The 17474-nt window shown below is 44.6% G+C and overlaps 1 protein-coding gene across 2 annotated transcripts in view; it reads left to right on the top strand.

Moving 5' to 3' along the window:
- The window catches only part of RRP41L (3'-5'-exoribonuclease family protein), a 66781-nt gene extending 51880 nt beyond the window's left edge, over positions 1 to 14901 (top strand). For both annotated transcript variants that reach the window (XM_087375810.1, XM_087375809.1), the window contains exons 6-7: positions 5019 to 5168; positions 14291 to 14901. In XM_087375810.1, coding sequence (XP_087231936.1) covers positions 5019 to 5168; positions 14291 to 14383 — 243 coding nt within the window. In that variant the 3' untranslated portion in view covers positions 14384 to 14901. The remainder of the gene's footprint in view (positions 1 to 5018; positions 5169 to 14290) is intronic.
- Positions 14902 to 17474: the final 2573 nt, after the last annotated feature.

Raw genomic sequence — 17474 nt, 5'->3', positions numbered from 1 at the left:
GGTCCGATACACCACCTAGGGCATGTACTCTACCTCTGAGTGACTCATATAAGCTTACCACACCCCAAGTCAGCTTTCTTGGGATTTGCATCTCTTGTAGTCTCCGGATCACGCGGGATAGCTGGACAGTGTGAAAGGCCTTCCAGAAGTCTACAAAACATGTGTAGACGTCCTGGTGTCTGGACCTCGCCCCCTCGATGATAGCTCTCAGAGGGAATATGTGATCTAGAGTAGAGTGCTGCCTCCGGAATCCTGCGTGTCCTAGTGCCCGCTGCCCTCGAGCCTCTGTATGATTGCTGAGCTCCCTCTCTTGAATCGATCCATAGATCTTGGCTAGAGTATGACCAATCATGAGGGTGCAGTTGTTCCCAGTCTCCATAGGGTCCGTGGCTTTGTGTATCAGTACAATAGTGGTGGTGCTCCATGTTGGTGGGAAAGCATGACAAATAGCTTGGTTGAACATGTGTGCTAGGACCGGAGCTAAAACCTCTTGCCCATGCGTAAAGTGCTCCATAGGCTGTCATGATCCTGTGCTTTCCGGTTGTGTAGTCAACGGAGTGCAGCCTGCACATTCTGTTCGGTAAACAAGTGACAAGTGGTGGGCATGGGCATAGAGGACATGTTTGGTGGTGTCTATATCTGGGCATCATAGAGGGAACATGCATACGTGTGCCACACACCTGGGTCAATGATGGGGATAGGTGGCTTCCCCTCCGATAGGAAACCCCATCTAGTGGTCGGGTCTCCTCGTCGAAAAGATTTGACTATCTCATCCATCATGTGTGTGAGAAAGACTCGCCTCTTGCGGTGTGTCAGTCATTGAAAGATCCTATGTGCCTTAGATGTCCTAAGGCCTGCGTACGTATGAGGTGGGCTCTCACCTCTTTGCACTCAGTATCAAACCAGGGGTTTTGAGGCATCTTCCTATCTCGGACTCGCATGGATTGGGTCGTGGGAAAGGATTTGGTGGCAGTGTCCTATACCACTCAGACAAGGGTGTCTAAGGCGATTGTGAGGTCTATATCGTCATCGAGTAGGGTTGGGAGCTCCTTGGCATGGCATAGTAGCAGAGATATAGAAGGCCAGGTATGAGTGGTCGGCTCTGAGTGAGGGCGGGGGTACAACGAAATCGTGTATCTGTGAGACAAAAGCTAGTGGGCCTAGTAGGTAGTGTACTGTACTTGACCCACCGCCATGTGGGAAACATGTGAGTCCTCTAGATAATGGCCATTATTGAAGACCATTATAGATGATCAAGTCATAAACTACCCCCCAGCTCAAGTAGGTGTCGCTCATATCCTGTCACCTGTGGGGCACCTGCAGGGTATCTCGATTCTCAGTATCCCTAGCTCAGTTACATCTAGCTCTGGGACTATGTGGGGATCTCTGTTTTTTGTGAAGTCAAGCAGATCCACTTGTCTATCTCATGTCCGTGCATTCAGGTCCCCGAGTAGAAGGGTGTCTTCTGTCTAGAGAACTCCATGATGTCATCATGAATCGTCTCATATGGGCTGTGTCCCTCTGCAGTGACCTCTCGTGCATAGGATGACATGTCTGGAGGAAAGTAGCATATTGCCATAAAGATAGATCGGGCATCTGGCAGAAGCTGAACATGTATCCACATGTGTTGTGCATGCTCCTTTCATCGTACCACAGATATGAGTGGTCTCAGGTGTGATTTGGACAGCTACCCCCCTAGAGCCTCGTACTCCGCTATCTCTTCTCAACTCCCTCCTATGAGCTGACTCCCATGTGTATCCTATCATTGTGGGCAGCCCTCTCTCTGGACACTCATGTGTCTCAGTGTAAAAGATCATATCTCTATCATTGTATGTCTCCAGGAAACCTCCCGGATCGGACCATAGTGTGTCAGTACAATTCCACCCTGCTATTTTGAGTCCAGTGTGTGTACTTATCCCATGGGCTTGACACTGTCATAATTCTCCCTCTTCCTTCTCTTTCTTATCTTCCTTGTCTCTTCTCTTTCTCTTTCTTTTTCTCTCTCAGATGATGACATAACCATCCCTCTATCTACCCATCTCCTTGCTTCTCTTGCTGCCATTACTCGTACCATGCCTTCCCTTCTGTGCTCTTGTTATAGGAGGGTGAGGTCGTCATCCAGATAGATTCTGGCTCCTTTCAAAGTCACTCCTGTGCTCATGAGGGCCTTCCTGTCCATGACTGCCTTTAACTTCAGCACTAGTGGCTTTGTACGTGCTTCAGGTTTGCCTACGCTCCAGGCTGTCTCACATGTGTGATTGATCCCCATTTTGGTGAACAATACCTGGGCATATGCCATTGGTGTGTCTCCCATTGGTAAGCCCGGCACCAAGACATTTAGCGCCTTGCTGGCCCTTCTCTTTTTCTCCTCAAGTGCTTCTGAGATAAAAGTCTTTCTTTGGGGCTGTTGTGCCCTTTTGGACCACGTCCTTCCATTCCAACATCTTAGCTTCCCCTTTGCTGATTTGTTGCTTAAGCTCTGCATGTGTGCCTTGCATTGTTTCTTGCATGGTTGCAATCTCCTTCTTGAGAGTGGCATTCTCTGTTTTCAGCTCTTCCTTTGCTTTACAAGTGCCTTCCAGGGCCACTTTCATATCTCTCATTTGCTGCACTTCAATCTCCAAGGCATGTACTTTGTCCTGGAGCTTGTTTTTTCCAGATATCCATTCAGCCTTTTTCTTTTCCCATTCCTCTTTGTTGCTCTTTTCTTTTCTCCATTCCTCTTGCATATTCCCTTCGTGTTTTGTATCTCAGCTAGTGTCTTGTCCACAGGTGCCTTCTCCGCAAGGAGAGCTACATTTGTAGACTCCAAATTGTCAATTTTGTTGATGATCAATGCAAGACATATCTTTTGGAGGCTGGTGAGGACATTAGATATAGTGTTTGGGGTTGTCCCTCCCGTGTAAGCTGTCATGGCATTTTTAAGCGCTTGTTTCCCCCAAAGATCCTCTACACATGCTTGTGTAGGCATTGTGCGAAATCCCTACTTTGTCCCTTTTTGTTTGTAGAACTGTAAAATGCAGATTCCTCACATGTTTACAGCCCCTGGGTGATTCACAAGCATGCTGTTGATTCTTCTTTGTCCTTCTGTGTGATTTCAGAATATCATTGTGGGGATTGTTGCTGAGGTGTCTTCTTCTGCCTTTCTTGATCTGCTTTTTCTGCTTTTCTTGATCTGTCTGGCTGGATTCAAGGTCCAAAGGAGCTGGTGGCACCTTTTTGATTCGGTGGCGGGTTGGGGAGCTAAGCGCAAGCCCTTTGTGGGATGTGCATGTCCTTCGTGGCCTGCAGCAGTGGGGATGGCAGCAGGTAGTCTTGATGGTGCCCCAATGGCCTGTTGGCGGAAGATACAGCCCATGCAGGAGGCCTTGGGGGTAGCCCACAGGCCTGGGCAGCCCAAGCGACAGCACCAGCCCACGAGGGGGGCTAGGAACAGCCCTCCGGGGGCCAGACGGGCATGCGTAGGGGCCGCCTACAGTCGCGACAGCAGCAAAGGGCCGCGAGGGAGGGGGGAGGGAGGCAGGGCAGGGGGGAGGGAGGAAGGGAGGGCCGCGGGGTAGGATGGGGGGGAGGGAGGGCCGAGAGAGAGAGAGAGAGAGAGAGAGAGAGAGAGAGAGAGAGAGAGAGAGAGAGAGAGAGAAGAAAGAAAGAAAGTGTATTATTGTCCACTAGAGGCCAAAATGGGCCCATGGGACATCAAGAACTCTGCATACAAGATAGCACAAAATCAACGTGCCCCAAAGAAGAGGCATCGTCGAATATCATCTAAGTGCTACGCAATATAATGCAAGTGAAAGTACATAATGTCAAATCTGAGCCTAAATACAGAGTAAACTAGATGCAAGGAAACCGCCCCCGGGTGCAAAATGGGGGGGATGAGCACAATATGCCAATGCAAAGATACAAGTCCAGGTGTCACGGAGTCTGAGAACCAAAATAATACTGGAAATCCTGTCCATCGACTCTGCCTCCTGCTATGAGAGTACAAATCTGGGCAAAGGTGAGGTGAGCGGCTGGTGGGGCGAGATCTCCATGAGTGAGTCTCCTCCGAAATGCTGCCATCATCCTGGATCGTCTGGAGGTGATATGCATTTAACATCTATACACTGTTTAGAAGTTATATGAATTCCTATTGGCATGATCCACATTGCGTGATAGCACACACGATACAAGCTTGTCATAATCATTTAAACACGAAAATTAATCTTAAAACACGTTTAGGTTGCTATCAAGAAAATTTCTAGTGGCTTGCTGTATCTAGCTTTGTCGAAGCATTGTTGAATAAAGCTTTTGAGAGCTTGCTTGACTTTTCTTATTTTGTTGGCTACAAAGTTTTAAAGGTAGTGTGTTCAAATTGTTGTCGTGAGTACAAGGGTCGATCGTTGTATTATTGGCCAAGTATGGTTTTAGTCTCCCTTTGTTCCTTTTTGTTTTCGGGGTTTTGACGGTCCACTATGATGTCAATTTCTTATGGGGTTGAAGCGTATTTTAAGCGGGTTTGTGCATTTAGGGAGGGTGCATGCCTTTGCCTTGTCCATTATCGACCTTAGCATTTCAGACTCATAGGGGATTCACTCTACTATATTGATTGCCTTAGAAGACTTAATAAATTCTTCCTATTTTGGCCTTCTTAAAGAGTTATCAAGAGCTGCCAATGCCAAGATTATGAAATGACAAACTATCGCTAAAACACACATTTTGGGCAAGGAGTTGTCTTTTCTAGTGATTGCTTGTCTTTTCTAGTGTTTTTCTAGTGTTTCCCTTAACATTCTTTACTACCGTTTCTTTTCATTATTGCGTCGTATCCCTCCCATTCCTCGTTTTTCATTTTTTGCAGTATGCATCAATTTAGGGTTTTCACCATTCATGGGTTTCTTAAAAGGTATTTTCAAGTTGTTTTTAAGCCACCTTAGTGTGCTTTGATTTTAGGTACTTCGTGACTCTTTGTTTTGTTAATCTTCCTTGTTTTCGTCATGTATTCTTAGAACGCCTGCATGACTAATAGCTTTATTATGCAGAGTTATATTGACAAAAATTTGCTATTGGATTCCACTTTGGAAGAAGAGAACCGTCAAGATGGAAGTCTCTTGGTAGCTTGCATGACTTCTCGAAATGAGATTACTCAACTTTCACTCTCAGGAGAGTGGTCCAATTTGAGGCTCTCTGAGGTATGGACCCTTGACAAAAAATTATGACTATGGATTGTGTATTGTATATTTATGAATTGGTATTTATTATTAATCAAGGACTCTGCAACATTTTAATTAGTTTGAGTTCACTCTACATTCTGTAGGTTTTATCTGACCAAGAATCTAGGATATTGCAAGGCACTCCCACAACCCTCAATCCCTTTCTAAAAATAGAAGTGTATGATAGTGTTCCATCACAATTTTACTACGGTTATCTTGTACCTAACTGGGGTGAGATAATGCCTAGGATAAATCAGGTATTGGGTAAGAGGATGTCAAAGGACAAGACATGGTTAATTGGTGTTCAATGGAAAGTTAGGAATCAAGTTAGGGTCGGGCTAATTATAACGAGATGGGATGGGGCTGTAATAGTCACCAATGCACGTTTTATGGTATTGATCACCATTAGATTAGGTCTCTTAACGAGGCCCAATGTGTTGAGGACATCCTCGAGGTAAGTTGTGGTGGTATGGGATGTAAGGGATTACAGAATTGGCATCCATTTTCATTTTTGTTTCCTTAAGCTGTAAAGCCCCAAATCCCTAGATAGATCTAGATGTCACATGTCACATTTTTAAGACCTATCTTTGCTGTCCAGCCCAAACGATTGAATGAATGATTCTTACGTTTACGTCAATCAAGCACTCCTATGACACCACAAAGGTTTGATCCTATGCCAAAATCCACACATTGCATCAGATGCTAGTGACAATCTGCAAAAGACGATCGATATGCAAGCACACTTGGATCCGTTGAGTAATCTCTGCAAGTATTCAAAAATGGACAACATAGCAAAAACCAAAGTATGGTGATTGGGCCACCTTGAAATAAATAGATAAATTTCATTTGAAAGAGAGACTTTGGAAACAGTCACTTCATACAAATATCTAGGGCTGGATTTTACAGACAATTACAAAGGGAATGCGTGTGTGGAACTGAGAATTTTGGGAGGTTTTAAAAGAATTATACAGCTTCCAAAATAAATGCAGGAAGTCACATTTTATATACTATGGTTGTGCAAACAGTGGTTCTCTATGGATACTCGGCCTGGGCACCCGGGCTTTCCAAAGCATATTTGAAAAGAATAGAAACAGTGGTTATGCAAAATCTGCCCTACAGGGGAGATAGAAGATGAGCAGCACATGCTCTTGAAATGTCGAGCATATGGATACACAGGGAGAATCATGGAGAAAGTAGAAATGAGCTAAAGAATCTATTGGAGCAGCCAGCCCACAAGCTTGGAAGCTACCTAAAAGGAACCTTGGAACGCTGCAGCAAAGTTCTCATATTAGCACACAAAATAGCTTAGCAAAAATTGTGGCCACTAGTCTCTCTTGTTCTTCTATGCAGTTTATTGGATCCTTCTTGGACCAAAGGCTTCTTGTGGAGTTGTTTGAAAGGTTCTTGGTGTGATAGGGAACTAAGTAGGGATTCTAACAAGAGGTCAAGGGCACTATATTGTATGCTATTATCAATGACCTCTCAGGTGTAAAGAGCAGCCTCTGGTATAGATCAGCTATCCGTTAGGCGCTGATCGAAAGAAATTGCTGGCTGTTATGCAGCCTCTGCCTCTTAGAATCCTAGCTCACTGCCTAGGGTATTCTGAAAGAAAGTACCAACAGCCGAGGTAGTGGAGGGGTATACAATAGCATATTCATTGATTTGTGAAGATAGAAAAGAAACCTACAGGCTGCGCCTTATAGAAATGCTTTCACCTTTCAGCGGTCTTCACAGACCCCTCTATATCTTGCTCCCAAATGGCGTGCAGGGTACGCATGATATTGTGCCAGATATTGGCAAGGGGAGTCGAAGGTTGCCGGTTTGTCCCCTATCACAAAGTTATATTGTGCTACTCAAATATTGCAGGCAGTAATGGACCCCTTCGCAGGCCGTACGTGCTACCTCCCCATCGCTAAGTTTTATCATGCTACCCAAATGTTCGAGGCAGTGATGTTGGCACCTGTCTCTTAGATGTTGTCCTCTGGGGAAGGACTGTCGGGATGGCAAGATAGAGTCCTGAAGGTTCTATTGGATGACTCTCAGTCCATCTGGCTTTTAGGATGGAGAAACCATTTCAATAAGAAAAAACATGTTGTCCCTCCGTCAACCATGCTACGTAGCATGCCTCAAGCTAATGTATCCTTCGCATCTTGGTTGCAATCATGAGAGAGAACCGTCACATTCTTTGTGCATCTCTAGAGATAGTAGGCAATTGTCTTGAGGTCCTTTGTTATGCAAGAATGGTAAGTCCCATCTATTCTCATCTGCACCTCTCATGGTCCTATGGGGTAAGCCTTTGTGGGTCACAAGCCAAAAGAAGTATGAAATCTTCCTCGATTCTATGACTCCATAGACGGAACCACATCTTGGTAAAGATCTTATGAGACCTGTGTTGCTCCTAGTGACGGTCCCATGAAGAAGGTGTTAGTAGTATTGGACGTCTAGGCACATCTCGGGCGGGGGGGGGGGGGGGGGGGGCATCACCTTTAAGGTTCAAAGGGTGCTTCGTAATAATGGCCCATAATTGGTTCAATGGCATGGACGTTCAATGTGGCTGGCTGGACAGTGTTACCGGATTGGTCCATGTGTTTAGTAATGTGTGATTGGTTCATGGAAGCGGCAGCCCAATGCATGAAGATCACGTGGCGACTCAACGTGAGGAGCTGGAGGCAACCACTAGAAGATTCTAAGAGGGGCACGACTGTGTAGCCCTCTCTCCTCTTCTGATGAGAGTCATATGCAGAGTCTATTCTTCTACTGAGGTAATAGGGTCGGTAGCGGAGTCTCTCATGGTATATTGTAAGAGCAACAATCCTCCGTAGAAGTGCTTGGCCTGGTGTCTATGGTCTTTGTAATGGAATATATACAACAGTAGAGTTTGGTCCATTGACTTTTTCGAGTGTTTCATGCACGTTTTGGTTTAGGTGCAAGAGCTATTGTAATTCATGCGTGAGTCTCATGAGTGTGTGTGTGTGTATTGAGTTAGAGATTTCTGCCTTGTGTTTTACACGTGTTATTGTATATGCATTTGTGAGGCAATCATCTGCCAATCTGTGCCGTGTTGATCTCAGTTAAATTTGTGTTCATAGCTGAGCCTAAAGTCCATCAATTGGTATCAGAGCGTTATGGTCCTGTGAGCTTGTGAGACTTACGTGTCATTGACGGTCCGGGGGGGGGGGGGGCATCACCTTTAAGGTTCAAAGGGTGCTTCGTAATAATGGCCCATGATTGGTTCAATGGCATGGACGTTCAATGTGGCTGGCTGGACAGTGTTACCGGATTGGTCCATGTGTTTAGTAATGTGTGATTGGTTCATGGAAGCGGCAGCCCAACGCATGAAGATCAGGTGGCGACTCAACGTGAGGAGTTGGAGGCAACCACTAGAGGATTCTAAGAGGGGCACGACTGTGTAGCCGTCTCTCCTCTTCTGATGAGAGTCATATGCAGAGTGTATTCTTCTACTGAGGTAATAGGGTCGGTAGCGGAGTCTCTCATGGTATATTGTAAGAGCAACAATCCTCCGTAGAAGTGCTTGGCCTGGTGTCTATGGTCTTTGTAATGGAATATATACAACAGTAGAGTTTGGTCCATTGACTTTTTCGAGTGTTTCATGCACGTTTTGGTTTAGGTGCAAGAGCTATTGTAATTCATGCGTGAGTCTCATGAGTGTGTGTGTGTGTATTGAGTTAGAGATTTCTGCCTTGTGTTTTACACGTGTTATTGTATATGCATTTGTGAGGCAATCATCTGCCAATCTGTGCCGTGTTGATCTCAGTTAAATTTGTGTTCATAGCTGAGCCTAAAGTCCATCAATTGGTATCAGAGCGTTATGGTCCTGTGAGCTTGTGAGACTTACGTGTCATTGACGGTCCGATAGGTTTGCATGTTTGAGCGGAATGGATTTTGTGAAGAAAGATAAGTCTGAGGAAATTGTTATAAAGTTCAACGGCTGAAATTTTTCGAGCTAGCAGTTGTCAACCCAGCTGTGGCTCATGCACAAAAATCCGTGGGGTGTGGTGTCAGGGACGGAGAAGAAGCCAAAAAGCGCGCTTGGTATGATGGGTTGAGCCCTCGGAGTAGAGTTTTTTCACCACCTGGACAATTCAAAGACCTCTACAAAGAACTGGGTGACACTTGAAAGTTGAAAATCGTTCGGAGTTAAAATGAAAACATTCAAAGGCATTAATAAAACAGGAGCTCTTTGATTTGCAGATGGGGGAGACTGAAATTTTAGGTATCTTCCTCAATAGAATGCAAGCTCTGCTAAGACAACTACATGAGCTTAGAGCCAAGGTCGAAGATGATGACAAGAAGGCCATCCTTCTGAAGAGTTCACCTTCCAGATATGCAGAGACGATTCATATCCTATGGCTCGATGAAGATGCATACTTTCTTGACTGTGTAGCACTTCTATTGACTGAAGAAAGAAGGGAAGAGTTGCTTCAACCGGCTGGGGAATTGGCATATGCTGCATAGAAGAAGAGGAAGGCATCAAAGGATGTGAGGGAAGATACAAGCGCGTGCTATTACTGTGGGAAATCAGGACACGTTGAAAGGTTTTGGTCCAAGAAGCAGAAGGTTGAGGAGTTGAAGAAATCAAAGGACAAAGCTTGTGTTATCGATGAATCTCCATCAAATAATGAAGTAGCAGGACTTGTAAATGCCGAGGTGGTTGATGAAGATTGGGCCTTCTAGAACTTGAGCATATTTCAGGATTGCTGTGTGAAAGCAATTATTTCAGGTGATCATGATCCATTTGTGGGTAGATCACATTTCAGGTGTTCTGGTTAAGTGTGTTCTACTCACGTTTTCTGTTGTCCCCTTCTGGCCATAAGGGCGATTGTTAGTAGTATTGGATGTCTAGGCACGTCCTCATTGTGGGGGGGGGCATCACCTTTAAGGTTCAAAGGGTGCTTCGTAATAATGGCCCATGATTGGTTCAATGGCATGGACGTTCAATGTGGCTGGCTGGACAGTGTTACCGGATTGGTCCATGTGTTTAGTAATGTGTGATTGGTTCATGGAAGCGGCAGCCCAACGCATGAAGATCAGGTGGCGACTCAATGTGAGGAGCTGGAGGCAACCACTAGAGGATTCTAAGAGGGGCACAACTGTGTAGCCCTCTCTCCTCTTCTGATGAGAGTCATATGCAGAGTCTATTCTTCTACTGAGGTAATAGGGTCGGTAGCGGAGTCTCTCATGGTATATTGTAAGAGCAACAATCCTCCGTAGAAGTGCTTGGCCTGGTGTCTATGGTCTTTGTAATGGAATATATACAACAGTAGAGTTTGGTCCATTGACTTTTTCGAGTGTTTCATGCACGTTTTGGTTTAGGTGCAAGAGCTATTGTAATTCATGCGTGAGTCTCATGAGTGTGTGTGTGTGTATTGAGTTAGAGATTTCTGCCGTGTGTTTTACACGTGTTATTGTATATGCATTTGTGAGGCAATCATCTGCCAATCTGTGCCGTGTTGATCTCAGTTAAATTTGTGTTCATAGCTGAGCCTAAAGTCCATCAATTGGTATCAGAGCGTTATGGTCCTGTGAGCTTGTGAGACTTACGTGTCATTGACGGTCCGATAGGTTTGCATGTTTGAGCGGAATGGATTTTGTGAAGAAAGATAAGTCTGAGGAAATTGTTATAAAGTTCAACGGCTGAAATTTTTCGAGCTAGCAGTTGTCAACCCAGCTGTGGCTCATGCACAAAAATCCGTGGGGTGTGGTGTCAGGGACGGAGAAGAAGCCAAAAAGCGCGCTTGGTATGATGGGTTGAGCCCTCGGAGTAGAGTTTTTTCACCACCTGGACAATTCAAAGACCTCTACAAAGAACTGGGTGACACTTGAAAGTTGAAAATCGTTCGGAGTTAAAATGAAAACATTCAAAGGCATTAATAAAACAGGAGCTCTTTGACTTGCAGATGGGGGAGACTGAAAGTTTAGGTATCTTCCTCAATAGAATGCAAGCTCTGCTAAGACAACTACATGAGCTTAGAGCCAAGGTCGAAGATGATGACAAGAAGGCCATCCTTCTGAAGAGTTCACCTTCCAGATATGCAGAGACGATTCATATCCTATGGCTCGATGAAGATGCATACTTCCTTGACTGTGTAGCACTTCTATTGAGTGAAGAAAGAAGGGAAGAGTTGCTTCAACCGGCTGGGGAATTGGCATATGCTGCATAGGAGAAGAGGAAGGCATCAAAGGATGTGAGGGAAGATACAAGCGCGTGCTATTACTGTGGGAAGTCAGGACACGTTGAAAGGTTTTGGTCCAAGAAGCAGAAGGTTGAGGAGTTGAAGAAATCAAAGGACAAAGCTTGTGTTATCGATGAATCTCCATCGAATAATGAAGTAGCAGGACTTGTAAATGCCGAGGTGGTTGATGAAGATTGGGCCTTCTAGAACTTGAGCATATTTCAGGATTGCTGTGTGAAAGCAATTATTTCAGGTGATCATGATCCATTTGTGGGTAGATCACATTTCAGGTGTTCTGGTTAAGTGTGTTCTACTCACGTTTTCTGTTGTCCCCTTCTGGCCATAAGTGCGATTGTTCGTAGTATTGGATGTCTAGGCACGTCCTCATTGGGGGGAATGCATCACCTTTTAAGGTTCAAAGGGTGCTTCTTGATAATGGCCCATGATTGGTTCAATGGCGTGGACGTTCGACGTGGCTGGCTGGACAGTGTTACCAGATTGGTCCATGCATGCAGTAATGTGTGATTGGTTCATGGAAGCGGCAGCCCAATGCATGAAGATCCGTGGCGACTCAACGTGAGGAGCTGGAGGTGGCAAACAGAGGATTCTAAGAAGGCACGACTGTGAGTCATATGCAGAGTTCATTCTCTCTCTTCTTCTCCAGCCCTTCTGATGAGAGTCGTATGCAGAGTCTATTCTTCTACTACTATTCCATAGGGTCCAAGATTGGTTCATGTCCAGCCCTTGTGATGAGAGTCGTATGCAGAGTCTATTCTTCTACTTCTATTCCATAGGGTCCTCATTGGGGGGAATGCTTCACCTTTAAGGTTCATAAGGTGCTCCTTGATAATTGCCCATGATTGGTTCAATGGCGTGGACGTTCGACGTGGCTGGCTGGACAGTGTTACCAGATTGGTCCATGCATGCAGTAATGTGTGATTGGTTCATGGAAGCGGCAGCCCAATGCATGAAGATCTGTGGCGACTCAATATGAGGAGCTGGAGGCGGCAAGCAGAGGATTCTAAGAAGGCACGACTGTGAGTCATATGCAGAGTTCATTCTCTCTCTTCTTCTTCAGCCCTTCTGATGAGAGTCGTATGCAGAGTCCATTCTTCTACTACTATTCCATAGGGTCCAAGATTGGTTATGTCCAGCCCTTCTGATGAGAGTCGTATGTAGAGTCCATTCTTCTACTACTATTCCATAGGGCCCTCATTGGGGGGAATGCTTCACCTTTAAGGTTCAAAGGGTGCTTCTTGATAATGGTCCATGATTGGTTCAATGGCGTGGAGGTTCGACGTGGCTGGCTGGACAGTGTTTCAGATTGGTCCATGCATGCAGTAATGTGTGATTGGTTCATGGAAGCGGCAGCCCAATGCATGAAGATCCGTGGCGACTCAATGTGAGGAGCTGGAGGCGGCAAGCAGAGAATTCTAAGAGGGCACGACTGTGAGTCATATGCAGAGTCCATTCTCTCTCTTCTTGTCCAGCCCTTCTGATGAGAGTTGTATGCAGAGTCCATTCTTCTACTACTATTCCATAGGGTCCAAGAGCAGCTGCTCATAGAGTTAATGGGGTCGATAGTCGAGTCTCTCATGGTATATTGTAAGAGCAACAATCCTCCGCAGAGATGCGCTTGGTTCTCAGTCGCTGTCTATGGTCTTTGTGATGGAATATATACAACACTAGAGTTTTGTCCATCGACTTTCTCAAGCGTTTCATGCTCATTTTGGTTCAGGTGCAAGAGCTGTTGTCGCATATAATTCATGCGTGAGTCTCATGAGTGTGCATGCGTGTATTGAGCATGTGATATCGTATATGCATTTGTAAGGGAATCATCCGTAGGCATCCGATTGTTACCATCTACCAATGCAGGTGGTATAGGAGAAGAAGGGCACCTCTACTCTCCGCTCTGAATGCCCAATCTAGGTGCTGTATTTTGCAAGTCGTAGACTGCTTTCTGTAGCATTGTTTGTCCTCGGGGGAAGAGAAATCTGGATGGCTGAGGGTGTTGAGGGCGAGCCTCACTTTTGTAGACCACAAATCCTTTCATCAAACAAATAAGCACCACTTGCTAGCTTGGAGAAGAAATGAGGAAGAAAAAATGAAGGGAAGGGAAGGGGGGGGGGGAAAGTGGAGGGAAAAGAAAAGAGCGTGGAAGGGAGGGTCCAGGGCCCAAGGCACTTCAAGGCTGCCAATGGCAGCTCAGGAGGACTCTGGGGAGGTGTCACCAAAAGGAGGTCGTGGAGGGAGTCACAAACAAGAGAAGGGATGGCAAAATCCTTTTGAAGGGGTGCAATACACGGCTCAGGAGTAGCGGTGGACAGCAGGGCTTGCTCAAGGCCTTGAAGAAGCCCAAGACAGGTTCAAAGCAAGCCCACTGGCTGGGGAACTGGGGATGGGACACCGGAAAGCAGAGCTGAGGTAAACCGAGCCCAAAACAGGCTGGGGGCGGCCCAGAAACAGGCACCAAAAGGACCAAAACAGGCTGGGCGGGAGAACGGAGGAGGAGAGGTGAACAAGGAAGCGGCAGCAGAAGAGGAGCAGGCGGAAATGGAGCAAGGCTGGCTAGCAGGGACATAATATACATACTTATGTATATACATCTCTCTCTCTCTATATATATATATGTATATTATATAGATACATACTTGCATACACTAATATATGTGTGTGTGTGTGAGAGTGAGAGAGAGAGAGAGAGAGCACAGCTTCCAACTATGGCTAGCAAATATGAATAAAGAAGGGAGGTGTAGGGAACTTGGAGTTTCGTGGATCCTTTATGGATGATCATAGTTCTTGGCCCGGACTTTTCACAAGTTTTGTTTTGAAGACAATGTATGGAAGTTTGATAAAGTTTTTCTGGTCTCTTATCTATAACTAACTATGATTCTTTTATATCGACAGGCATTAGATCTGTCTCTTGATGCATGTGCGAAATTGGCAGACATTATGAGAGGTTCTTTGAAAGAATCCATGATGGGTGAGCAGACAGAATGACAGGTTCAGGAGGTAGGGGATCAACTGGTGTTATTCAAAGTGATAGGGGCCAAAACCTTTCAGACTACTGCAGTTTCACAAGCAGTTGAGGTGAAGACTCATTCCCTTTTAAAGATCCACATATGTAATGGACTATGCAGAATCAATACTCCTAGCATATTTTCCAAGCAGTAAAAGTTTGCATGTTCGCTATCTCGCTATTTATCGGGATGTCACCCAATTTTGGTTCAGTAAATGGCTCTCCAAGCATTCGTCTTTTCTCATGCAAGGAGCCAATCACCTGCGTTAAGGTCAGCTATGTGTATAAAACATTCCAAGCCTTGGCCCTTGCAAAAGTGCTTTTTATACTCCAAATACTTATTAAACGGAGGGATTACTCTACTCATGGGGATATCACCAGCCAATGTTAGTCAGCTGTTGTGATGTGTAAGATGCTCTCAATGCCAAGGATAAGGATGCTCCTCTAGTGCCTTAACATAAAAGCTCCTTGCAATAGTGAAGTCTATTTCCACATTCAATACACTTGTAGGTCTTCAGCAAATTTGTGTGCAGGCCTGTTATGCAAGGATATGCTTCAATAAGTAACTGGGCAGTTGTTTACTATGGCATGTAGAGGATTGCATGCTGATATAAAGAATGCAAGTTTAAAAAACTACAAAGGTTCCTTTCTGCTATATATGTTCCTGTGATTTCCAAGTGATTATGCCTGAGTGTCTACTTTCTGCTTGAACTTTCCATAGAAGGACTGCTTTAACAATCTACAGAGTTTCTAGTGAACGGTGCCAGTAATGTATGCAACACTAAAGTAGACTATGTGAATTATCTATTTATCACTCTAAACAAGGTAGCCCAATTAAGAAATCATGTTCATAACTGGGAATATAGACGAGGGATCTTTTCTTGAAGAGGTTGAGACAAGAATGCAATGGAGAAGATTGAGAACCTAACTAAACAAAATCTAGAGTAGTAGCAGCGAAAAACTGTACAGACTTTGCATTTGGCATTATGACTTTGATCAATCGATCAAGCAATTAGCTTTATATGAGGTAGTGGCCACCAAATAGGTTACACCTGGATGGATTGATTATGGAGATCCTGAACTCCACAAAGACCTAGGAGGACCTTTTTAGGGAGCAACCTCAATAGAAGAGGGAAGTATGCCACTTAAGGGAGGAAAGATTTGAGGAAAGTGCCAAAGGAACAAGATTCCTCACCCAGACAAGTTATGGAAGGCGACCATGAAGTTCAACATCCAAGGAATTTTGAGAAAATCTTAATGCCCTACTTATGAGACCTCATATGAAAGGACATTAGGGCTAGACTTAGGGAGAATTGTGATAAGGTTTGGAGGAGAGTGCATGTGTCCACTCAAGGCTATGCATATGTGCCCATTGTTGGACTATCATAGGGATGAGTTTGGTCCATGTCAAAGGGAAATTCTTGGAGCCATCTAAGGGTAAGTTCTTTTAAAGGCGAGAAGTTGGGACTTGGAGTGGGTCGGGTCCAAGTGAGCCAGACCCAAAATCTAGTTGACCTAGTGGGCCTCTTGGCAGATTGGCGGAATGGCTCTTCCAACTTATTGAACAGTTCGAGGGGGATGGGGGTCAAATTTTGCCTTATTCCTCATTCCACTCAAGTGTGCAAGTTGAGGAGCACAAGACTTCATTTCAGTTGTACCAGCCCTTGTGTGAGGTGTGGGAATCACTTTCCTGCAAGGGTGGGACAGTTTTTTGGTACATTCAGCCCATACATTCGAGGAGCTATATCGAGGCTATATGTTGATGCCCTATTTGCTATATCTACGATTCAATCGCTTTGTGCACGTGTTTGGTGAGAGATTGCAAAGAGTTGTGTAATTTATCAATTCTACTGCTAGCATTCGGTTGCTATCTTATTTTGACAGTGTATCAAACCTCGAGGTTTATATCTTGTGATCTCTATCAACTACTTAAAAAAGTAGCCCCTTTGTGTGATGGAAGTAGACTCCAGCAATACAATCTCTAGATGGTTGGTGCATCGTTTATCTTCGTATCAGTTTCCACATTCTCTTTCTCTTGCCATGGCTTGTTTACCCATCTCCAACTTCAGTAAAGGAGGCACCTGGATTGGTACTAGCTATTCACTTTACAAGCTCAAGATTCGGAGCTACATTGCTGCAAGGAAATTTCGGAAGGAGATATGGAAGGTCACCATTGGCATGGAGACAGTTACAACACAGTTGAATTAATATTTAGACGAAGTAGATGTGTGGGAAGATGTGTAGATGAAGTAGATGTGACTCCTCTCTCTTAACATTGAGACGTAATGGTGTCAATGGAGGCAATGTTGCAAGGAGTGAAGGTGATGGACCGTGAATCAGATAAGGTTGAAGACAAGACCACAAAGGATTCTAACTCAAAGAAAGCAAGTTTGAAACTCTCTCATGATTGATTAAGGATGAAGACCATGAAAGTCAAAGAAAGCAAGTTTGAAACTCTTTCTCATGATTGATTGTGATGCACATTCGACCACACGTGTGAGGAAGAGTGGATTGCAAACAACGGTACATACAAAGCACATATCCATCAAGGGATGATTCAAGCCCTTATCAACAACAATTTTGGAGGGGAACATGAGTTTTCCAGTCAGTGGGATTTGTGACATCCTAATTAGCACTAATTAAGGTGATAAGAGGTACTCTCTAATGTCCTTAACACTCTAGACCTTTGAAAGGATTTGTTTTTTGAGAGTGCTTTGAGAAAAAAATAAGATGAACACAATTCAAGAGCCAAGAAATCATCATATAATTGAAAGACATTGGTAAGATTGTTGCATGAGACTTAGGTGGGATACTTGTATGAGGTCACACCTTGGTTAGCCTAGGATCATGGGATCACTTTTTATCAATCATGATGTATTTGGTTATATTAGCTAAAGTAATGTTTCACAAATAAAAGAGACCAATCTAGTGATTGGACATTTAGCAATGACAACCACCTCACATGTGTGCCTAGCTTGCGTTGACAGTAAGTAACATTGAGGCCCATTCTCGAAGTTTGCTACATTTGCTTGAGTGGGTGTACTGTGAGATTTGTAGGAAGATGAATTCAAG

The sequence above is a fragment of the Dipteris shenzhenensis genome, chromosome 6 (genome assembly GCF_047967505.1).
Source record: "Dipteris shenzhenensis isolate YYH24624 ecotype China chromosome 6, Dip_SZ_1.0, whole genome shotgun sequence".
In the NCBI taxonomy this organism is placed as follows: domain Eukaryota; kingdom Viridiplantae; phylum Streptophyta; class Polypodiopsida; order Gleicheniales; family Dipteridaceae; genus Dipteris; species Dipteris shenzhenensis.
This window is presented reverse-complemented; position numbering and strand designations above follow the sequence as displayed.